This window comes from Plasmopara halstedii (assembly GCF_900000015.1).
Source record: "Plasmopara halstedii genome assembly, contig: Scaffold_208, whole genome shotgun sequence".
Lineage (NCBI taxonomy): Eukaryota > Oomycota > Peronosporomycetes > Peronosporales > Peronosporaceae > Plasmopara > Plasmopara halstedii.
In genome coordinates, this window is record NW_020187129.1 from 651,982 (window position 1) to 661,496 (window position 9,515).

Below are 9,515 nucleotides of genomic sequence, written 5' to 3' on the forward strand. Positions count from 1 at the left end.
AAAGAGCTTGACGATCCGGTCACAGCTGGCTGGAAAAGTCGCTCGTCCGGGCAGGAAACTCGTGTACGACGATTCTCACGCGCATACTTGGCGCCGTCGGCCAGCAAATTCACAGCACACACAGCCTTACACTCGTCTCCATTGACTCCAAGATCAAAGACAGTTACTTGCGCGTCGTCGTGCAAGATGTAGAGAATGTGGCGCACGTGGTCTACACACATGTCCACAATTTTGTCCGGTGCACTGGCCAGACCAGCCAAGAACCGCGGTAAATATTGTGCATAGCTAAATGTATGCGCCACTTTCCGACACCCTTCCGACATTCCAACTCCCGGTACATTGTTTAATGCTGCTCCTAGCAATGAATTGCGGTCGGCCGCAGCTTTTTGCTCAGGTGCGTACAAAAACTCGTAGAGTGTGCCGTCAGAGCCACCGAAGAAAATGCGGCCGCTTCGTGTAGTCACGATTTTACGGACAACGCACTTGTCAGTACTGACACTGAGCTTCGTCCTTTGTAGCTTGAACCCTACGGGCTCCGACTGTGCCTCGTCAGTCACGACAGCCAAGAGAATAACCTCTACAGTAGTGGCTACTACTAACACGTGATGAACTTTAGATGTGAAGACACCAGTTGCTGGTCGGGTAACGAGTCCCACTGCTACAATGGCCTGGTCGAATTCCTTGGCTGCGAATCGACCTCGCTGAGCATAGCTCCATAGAAAAAGTCGAGCGTCCACAGACGTCCAGGCCGAGCGAATTTCGGTCAGTAGACCAGATAATGACATTGTTTTAGCATCATCCAATGCAGCAGCTACCACGCCGGGAAGCGAGATTACTGAGCCTTTTTTGGCCACCTGAGGCGTCCACTGGGATGCATACGGCTCTAAAAAATAGTTTTGCGGCTCAGACTGCGAATTGAGCTGGTCAGCAAGATCTGGAAATGACGCGTCCTCTTGTGTGGCCTGGTCCACACGCGTTTTAGCGTCCGACAAGCCCCTGTAAGTGCGCTCTGCCGGCTCCATTTTACAACTCTGCACTTTGTGGTGGGGGGGTAAATCCGACTTTAGTCCAATCACCTGTGCTCAATAGATTTTGAAAACACGCAGAATTGAAGATATACGCTACCAATTGCATTCTACATATACAATCAATATCTCACTATTGTTATCTTCTTCTTGGTACGTCCATGATCAATCTGAGATGAATGAGAACATGGACGGCTCGGTTTCTTGCAAAGATTGAGACTGAGAAACGGTCGAGGAAGCGACGGTTGGTGTTGTGGACGACGAATTACTGCCCCGCAGAAATCCAAATGCAGTTGGTGACGACGGCTGTGTGGTTGATGAGCTACTCTCAAACCCTGCGGCATTTGCAGTAGATATGAAGGCAAAGGAAGACTGTGTTGGCTCAGTAGTGATTAAAGTCTGGCCATTCGACTGGGCACCCAAAGCAGGTTGAGTAGAGGCTGCTGTAGAGCGCAGTGAAGCTTCCAAATCACGAAGACCCATGGGTCTGCCGTGGCTGCTCTTCGTCAAAGTGTCGTACAGCGTTGGTCTAACGAAATCTGGTTGCATGTCATCCTTCAAGCTTAGTCCAGCGAATATTGGAAGCTGATGATGTGTGCTCTCCTTCACATTAAGTCCAGCAAACACGTTTGTAACAGCGTCCATCGACGAATTTGCATTTTCGGTTATTATGCCAAAACTAGACGATGGACTTGTCGGCGCTTGACTGAAGCTTTGCGGAGCTGCTACAGCTGCCGCCATTTGAAGTTGTGCGCCGTCACGAAGAAAGCTGAAGCCATATGAGCTGTCTGCTTGGGCGGATTGCGGTAGAATAACATTTCCACCATGAATATCAGCAACCTGAGGATTGGCATTGGCGTTGAGGAATTGAAAGCTTGATTCACCACGAAGCTGAGAGATACCGAGAGGCGGATCGTTCACAGTGCTATTCGAGTCACCTCTTACAAAGGCAAATGCTGATACGGGGTGTTTCTCTTCAAATGATCCCGCGACCGTACTGTCCGGCGGATCACAGTTTTGACTTAGAGTGTTCTGAATCAGCCGAGCCAGATCGTCTGCTCTGCGGACAAGTGTTGACCGAAACCGTTTAATCTCCTCGTAATTATGCGGCCGGCGCTCCCCGATAATGACCGAGTCGATGCCTTGCGTCTGAATTTTCTCCACCGTACCGTGAAGCTGTGCAAGTTGGTTGCGGCGGTCCGCAACAGGCTGTCCACTATGCTCATGGCGAATCAATTCCTTCAATTTTATCTCAATATTAGCTAAGTTGCTATTAAATCCATTCAGCCGAGTCATCAACGCCTCGCCGTTTGAGTTTTCTGGTGTGTTAATGTCTTCGTACTCCAGCTGAGCAACATCATTGTGCTCTTTTTCTGCACTAATAGTTTTCACGTCTTCCAGTGGAGGAGGAATGTATGGTACTTCAAGTGTCGAAGGGTTTGCCGTCCTACCTTGAGTCATGAGCTTTTTGAAGCGCAGTAATTTTGGCGCATCGATTAGCGACCCAAGGATGGGACCCACCTCGGCTAGACCCTTATTTTCTACGTATATCGAGTTAATGCTGATCAATGCACAACCAGGGCAGATGGCTGGGTGTAATTCAAGATACCCTCGACCGCCACGGGGCAAAGGTACAAAGCGTTCGATTACAGTCATATCGAGTATAGTACGGTCCAGCATCACGCCCATGGGTCCAGGTGGAAGTTCGATCTCTAGTATCACTTCTCGCAACGGTTCAGTAGATTGTACAGTTTCGAGCCCTGCACTGTCGCAACTTCCATGCACTATGTTAGACGTTGGTTTGTACGCATCAAAATCTTTCAATGCTTGAGCGCGATCATTTGCGTCCATGCCTTCGAAGGCATCATGAATCGGATCGATAATCTTTTGTTCTTCTACTTCTTCTTGTTTCTTTAGCTCATTTTGCAGGGGTAAGCGCAGCATCCTTAGCTCAGGTAGTGTATCGAAAACTGTTAGACGAGGTGTTTGCGTCGGTGCAACATTCAACCCCACATTATAAGGCTGAGCCTGCTGTTGCTGGTCACTAACGAATGCAAAGGCAGACGGTTCTGCAGTCGCCGACGCCGGGGATGTCTGCTTCATAAAACTAAATCCGGACGCCTCCAATGGTAAGTGCGGCGTGCTAAGAACTGGTGTGTCTACGTCCAATTTTTGATTGATCGGCACGTCAATTTCTCCGCCATTTAGAGATAGAAAGCCAAATGCTGAGTTCCCAACGGGAGGAGTCAGAGGCTCAGCTGCCATCACGGCTGGTGGATACTCTTGTGGGCTTGCTTGTGCTGAAAAACTAAGAGCTGATTTTTCATGGGCCACAAGATTCAGTAGCGGTGCGCTATTGCTGCGTGGTGAGTCGTTTACATCCATCATCAAGTCGTGCGGTGTCTGGTGCGACGTTCCAATGGGCGATGTGTGAATCAGAGTGTGTTTTTCTGGTGACTCACTCGCCTCAGATCCTTCAACCTCTTCTTCCTGCATTCTTTGCATCAGTTCCAATGGAGTTTCCTTATTTGATGGCACGTGATCTCTTAACAAAATGTAGACTTTTTCAGCCCGTTTACGCAGCATGTCTTTTCCAGCGTTCCGCATATTTTCAAGCAAGTCCAAACGTCCACTGTAATACTGAATATAAAACTCGGCATCAGCACTGCTTAATAGTGCGCTGAGTACAGACAGCGCTTTTGCCTTCACTTGCCACAGCGGGTTCTCAAATTTATCATCGAGCAGCTCGCAGATGTACTAGAATTAAATTGAGTATATACGTGTTAATTAGGACTATTTGTAATGTATATGTGAAAAGACTATACGAACATCATGGTCCAGTGTATGCAAATACCGCAAAAGCTTTTGCAACACCTCGCGAGGTGGAAAAGATGAGGACCCGACCGACGAACAAAGCTCCGAAACAAGCGCATTTTCGAGGTCCGTTTGCTGCTGGGATATCTGCTGTTGCGGGGACGGCTTAAATCCGTTTTTCCATCGAGCTGCTTGAGAAGCGTACGCTAAATCGGGCGCGAGACGCCGCTGCCGCTGGCTGTGCATCACGGATGGCAAAATGGCTACATGTAGGGGGAAGTTAGAAAACAGACTTGCTGCCAATCAACGTGCTCGAAAGCGTAGTTATAAGTTAAAAGTTACTCTAATTTGCTCAATTGTCAATCTGCAATCTCTTTTTGCAGGTACCTTTATGTAATCGCCATTACTTGCAGGTGGCAAGGCGCAATCAGGTAAATAGAATTAGGAAGACTACACTATTTTTGGCATAATATATTATTAATCATAGCTTATATTCGACTTTGGCACAGAACAAATTTTGTACAAATCTCTGGGCTCACTGGTAGAATCTATGGCTGAGTCGCTGCATTGGAAAGAAAAAAAGGCTTGATGTTTTTGATCCTCAAAAATTCTTTGTGTTAATTCAATGACTCAGTGATTGACATGTAAATCTTGCGTGCGATGAGGAGAATTTTGTTTATATCCATTATCCTAGTCCGTTCGGAGGCCGATGAAGATTTGAAAGTTCCAGACTGTCGGACTTTACTTTTTGAGTGATCGTTTGGTGCATCCGGTAAGAGTAAATATTCGAATATTCAGCCACCAACTGACTCGTCATCGAGTGACGAGAATGCCATTAATCCGGCACCATCGATCCAGAACAAATGCATCTTCCAAACATTCTGTAAGCTTTTACAAACATTCGATTCATGATACCTCTTGGCAGCACACCCCTTAAACTCCTAGTATCTCCACTTCCTGCAACGAACAGCAGCGCATCACTCGTCATAATCTGAAGACAAGCTCTGTAAATGTATAAAAGTTGGTGGGCCTGCGAATTTGCTGAACAAAATTGACACACGTAGAAGATCGGTATATAAAGCGACATATTTGCTGTCAGTTGTCGCTGCTCTTTTAACTAAACTAAGGCAGATTAAAAAAAATCGATCAACGAAATAGACGCGTCCACAGAAAAATGCTCGATAGTATTGATAATTTAAGGAATAACGATGCGTCGATCAGAAACGACTTGGTGAGTCTTAAGGTTTGAACAATTGGAGCTGAATACTCTGACCGCAGTATTTACTGTGCTACTGATCAAATTGCGGGGTGTCTGCTTTGCCATACAGCATTTGTATATGTATGTTTAATGATGATGACAGCCATACGTGGTACTCTGCTTCTTTTAACATGTCTACTTTCAGTGTGTCCGCATTTCAAGATTATTTGACACATTGACTCGCTCTAACAATAAGTGCCTTTTGCAACGAATTGTTAATATTAACAATCACACTTTTATCATAAATCGTGCTCTGCTTCATGCTGTTCGTTTCTCGATCGTAATACTTAAACTGTCAAGCTTCATCCTTGAATTTCTCCAAAGAAGTAAGTAACTCAGATCAAGCTTGATAAGAATATCGGCAGAAAACTGCGCTTCAATTTTTATTGTTATCAAAAAAAAACTTTTCTCAGTCACCAAGCTAACATTCGTTACGAAAAGCTTTACAGATTGCTATTGGATACGAGGAGCCGCTGGTTTGAAAATTTTGCGAAATTTTTAGAAACGACATGGTGCCAATAGAAAAGAGCACCCGCAAAAATTTGGCAAATGGTGTTATCGTTTCAATAATTTTACATTTTGAGCGAGTCGTCAATATCTTGTTATCAACTCTCACGCATTGATGACGAGCTAATGTCTCGACACGGCGGAGATTATTGCCTTTTACCGCATTCCAAGCCATCACTTAAGATCTTTAAAGAGGGTTGTAACCGCTGATGAATTCCTTTCATCATTTTCTCCTTTCATTCAAACGCTTGCTTCTATACAGTTGTACAGTCGTCTGTCATCTGACAGAAATCCAAATGGCAGCATGGCATGCTCAACGTGCTCAGTATAATCTTTTAACGACAAAGGCACTTTTACATTTACAAACATTTCAATACCAAAAGCGCTGCAGGCATCAATTAACTCTCTTAAAGCCCTAAATGCCGAGCAATGTGCATGTTAGTGTGTTCACCTAGCGTCTCTTTGGACACGTCTACGCGTCGAGACGTCAACATTGCTGGCATCTCGGCGCTCGTCCGCGCCATTTCCTGAATTAGAAATGTCACCAAATCGTCGCCAGTTTCGACAAGTCCCGGCTCTTCTGGATCTACTTCTTCCTTGTCGACACTTTGATCATATCAATGATCCACGAACTGACCGTTTCCGAGCGCTAGTTTTACTCAAACTGACCGCAGAATGCACTGAATATTAACCGAACTTTGCTCTTTCGAGTTGCCGCTGATCGGACAATGACGGAGCATGTCGTTTTAGATGACCTACGAAATGTTTAGGAAAAGAAGGATGGAGACTCAATTTGATGGTGTTCTAAGCTCTATAAAACGATTTGATTGGAATAGCTCGTTGCTCAGCATTTTCGACCTCGCGCAAACAGTAGTGGCATGAGCGATTCTACCGTCGACCAGAACATACTTCGACTTCTTGATGTGATATTAGCAATTAACTTGTCTTTTGTACCAATGGCAGACATCTCGACGTATTTGCTACTAGTATTGCGTGGCCTGGAATTTCTAGCAGAGAAAGAGATCCGGTCCAAGCTACAGGTGGAAAGTCTCGAGCTATGTAGCGTCCAGGAAAACCTTCAACCGCCTTATATGCAAATTATGCAGGGTCAGGCGGCTGTGGGTAAATTTGTCCTACAGACCAAGTCACTGGCTGCGGAAGTGCAAAATCTCCGGTCTGTACAAGCGACACTGGCATTTTTGGCCAAGAGTGACGAGATTGTTGAAGGAAGCGACGCAGGTGTAGCCCAAATTGGGGTAAGTATCGAGTTGGAATAGCACCATGAACTGTGGACTAACAAATATTGTGTGCTGCAGCAATTAGTATTTGATGCCGATTGGGACTCAGCCGTAAAGCTATGGAAGCAGCATGTATTGTATCCGATAAAGGACAGCGAGATTAAATTTCGAGGATCGTGTGTCCGTGATGGCAAGCACAGGTACAATTCACAAGAGATTGCGGGCGAAGTTGGTGCAAGAGTGATTGAAAAGTTTGGGTGGCAAGTGAACCTCACTGAGTTTGATATGGAAGTGGTCGTGATTATCTTTTACAAATTCATGGTTGCCGGTATTGTCTTGGCGAATTCACGGGAGATTCAGTTCCGCAATCGTATGGCGAATGAGACTCGCAGTGCACTTGCTGACACGCAGTATGTCTCGACGCTACGTCCCAGTACTGCGTACCTTATGCTGCAGCTCGTGGCGCACAAATTTGGTGACGTGGTGCTTGATTCAATGTGTGGCATTGGCTCACTTCCGATCTGTGCTGCTGATTTCACGAACGATAAAATATTTGCTCTGGGTGGTGAAATAGATGAGTTGCCATCAAGAAAAGCAGGTCTGAACGCACTCACCCGTCCACGCTTCGTGGATATTGCACGCTGGGATAGCACGCGATTACCTTTGCGAAGCGACAGCATCGATCGAATTATGATCGATATGCCCTTCGGCCTTCGCTGTGGCACACAACGTCAGAATAATAAGGTACACTGCTAGCACAAGCAATTCGCTTATATATTTTTAAAATCTCGTTGTGTTCTGTGTTGGTATCTAGATTTATCCAAAGATTTTTCGCGAGCTCTTCCGTATCCTACGTTCTGATGGTCGAGCCGTACTTCTGGTGATGTCCAAGAAGTTGTTTAAAGGTGCTGTTAAGGACCTTCCTTTCCGCATTGTGGCCGAGCACAGTGTATGCATTGGTGGTCTAGGAGGCGGCATTTATGTTATCGAGCCTATCAAAATCTCCACTTTTGTTTGTTGAGGCATAGTGCACGTTGATAGCTAACTATCCGCTTTGTAAACAAATACACAGACCAAATCCTCGAGTATTTGTAGCATGCATTTTGACTACAGGTGACATTATTTTGTAAAGGGGGTCGCAAGACAGCGAAGCTGCGTTACCTGCTCGTCAATACGCAAGGGTAAGTCAATCGACCAAAAGGTGCTTCATGTTGATCAAAATACGTGGAAACGACAATAAACACCGCACTGAGGACCAGCTATTTCGAAGATTTGAGATGCGTGCGCTGTCATTGCCGTTAATTTTGGTGGTAAAGACACGCGGGAGGTCTCAGTGCGAATTGCATCTGTTCGGAGATTGAAGATACTGGGAGGGGTTGGCGCCATCATGGGGACGAAAATTCTTTTTCTGGATGTTGTCCGCAAAGTTCTTACCTCGCTTTGCTTGGGCGAGGGATTCAAACGCTCGCGCTAAGCCTGGTTCGGCAGCTCAGACACTTGCGACGACTGTCACTTCAAATCACCCACTTTGAGAACGCCTCTGTCACCGAGGTACTGCACGATAGTGTTCAGTTTTGCGCGCGGCTTCCTTATTTGGATATCGCAAGCGTGCCGCGCTGTTGCTTTTTTCGTGAATCGGCTAAACTTTGCCATTACATAGAGGCACCTTCTACCTGCATTGTGGGAATCCACAACAAAGAAGATTTCACTATGGTACCCCCACATGCATATGGGACATCTTATATAAAGTCGCAAACATTATGCTGTTCATACTTGAGAAGTTTACGCAGGTGACGACACCGACGTATCTCTGTGTGCTGAATGGGTGGTGGTGTTAGCAATTCACGGCTGATGGAAACTTACCAGGAAAGCTCAAGTTCAAGCTTCTCGAAAATCAAGCTCATGAGCTCAAACCAAGGCACAACCTCTTCAACCTCGATTGTAGAAATCTTGTTTGTTGATTATTTAGAAGACCTCTAGAAGCCCTTGTGTTATTTTGCATGTAGCTCTCGGTATCGTCAACTCATTCTAATTTAGCTTTTGTGACCCAGCCTTTCATACTAGGGTACGTGTAACCCCGTTACACTCTCCCCCGTCAAAATTGTAAATACCCACAATTCACATCTAACTGTCGCCTCGTACGAGGCTCGCGTGTCTAAGACACCGTTAGGTCCCTAGGACCATATTTACACATTCTCTGCTCAATGAGCCCTGTGTTTATGACACGAAAAACACTCAGCCTCGCTGGATCCGAGGGCGCGCACGGGAAGAACCCTTCTTTGTCTTCTGTACGCGGTGTATCTCTGGACAGTCTCGTCGAGGATTGGATATGGAGGAAGTCGACTACGAGTCGGGTACTCCTTTCCCATGATGGGAAGAAGAGTAGGGTGAGGTGCGCCGACGGCGCGACGTGAGCCCTACTCGAACCTTGCGGACACCGTGTCCGTTTCCCGACCTCTCGACTTCAAGGGGAAATGGTATTATTACCAATCGCCTCGACAAGGCACAGGGGCAGCGGTTGGAGGCTGCCCACGGGGCAGCTGTCATGCGCTCGTAGATCCTAGATCCTCGTGTGGACTACGACTTCTGTTCGGCAGACCCCGCTACTGAAGCGAAAGATGCAATCATTCGATCGATAGGCGCCTACGTAGTCGGGCCCCGGCCACTACATAA

General features: G+C 46.4%; 6 protein-coding genes across 6 annotated transcripts in view; 1 reads left to right on the top strand and 5 right to left on the bottom strand.

Annotated features, from left to right (window-relative positions):
- PHALS_03119 (nuclear pore complex protein nup155) overlaps nt 1-1,022 on the bottom strand; it is a gene marked incomplete at both ends in the record, with an annotated part of 1,065 nt that extends 43 nt beyond the window's left edge. Inside the window, one exon of the mRNA XM_024721799.1 lies at nt 1-1,022. This exon is cut by the window's left edge and continues 43 nt beyond it. Within this exon, the coding sequence (XP_024572940.1) occupies nt 1-1,022 (1,022 nt within the window).
- Nucleotides 1,023-1,190: 168 nt separating this feature from the next.
- PHALS_03120 (uncharacterized protein) lies at nt 1,191-2,876 on the bottom strand (the record flags this gene model as incomplete). Its single annotated transcript, XM_024721800.1, has 1 exon — nt 1,191-2,876. One exon carries the CDS (start codon nt 2,874-2,876, stop codon nt 1,191-1,193), a length of 1,686 nt encoding a protein of 561 aa, XP_024572941.1.
- A 67-nt stretch (nt 2,877-2,943) lies between these two features.
- Nucleotides 2,944-4,085, bottom strand: PHALS_03121 (the record flags this gene model as incomplete). Its single annotated transcript, XM_024721801.1, has 3 exons — nt 2,944-2,970; nt 3,039-3,782; nt 3,855-4,085. 3 exons carry the CDS (start codon nt 4,083-4,085, stop codon nt 2,944-2,946), a joined length of 1,002 nt encoding a protein of 333 aa, XP_024572942.1.
- Nucleotides 4,086-5,506: 1,421 nt separating this feature from the next.
- PHALS_14907 (uncharacterized protein) lies at nt 5,507-5,973 on the bottom strand. The gene has a single exon (XM_024721802.2). The coding sequence runs from the start codon at nt 5,777-5,779 to the stop codon at nt 5,519-5,521; it is 261 nt and encodes an 86-aa protein (XP_024572943.1). The 5' UTR covers nt 5,780-5,973; the 3' UTR covers nt 5,507-5,518.
- A 38-nt stretch (nt 5,974-6,011) lies between these two features.
- On the bottom strand, nt 6,012-6,344 carry PHALS_03122 (uncharacterized protein; the record flags this gene model as incomplete). Its single annotated transcript, XM_024721805.1, has 2 exons — nt 6,012-6,210; nt 6,274-6,344. The coding sequence occupies 2 exons, from the start codon at nt 6,342-6,344 to the stop codon at nt 6,012-6,014; spliced, it is 270 nt and encodes an 89-aa protein (XP_024572944.1).
- A 216-nt stretch (nt 6,345-6,560) lies between these two features.
- On the top strand, nt 6,561-7,863 carry PHALS_03123 (thump domain-containing protein 3; the record flags this gene model as incomplete). The annotated part of the gene is made up of 3 exons (XM_024721806.1): nt 6,561-6,860; nt 6,921-7,586; nt 7,657-7,863. 3 exons carry the CDS (start codon nt 6,561-6,563, stop codon nt 7,861-7,863), a joined length of 1,173 nt encoding a protein of 390 aa, XP_024572945.1.
- Nucleotides 7,864-9,515: the final 1,652 nt, after the last annotated feature.

Coding starts and splice junctions, on each gene's coding strand:
- PHALS_14907 (XM_024721802.2), bottom strand. CDS start 5,779: ATGGCTTGGAATGCGGTAAAAGGCAATAATCTCCGCCGTGTCGAGACA.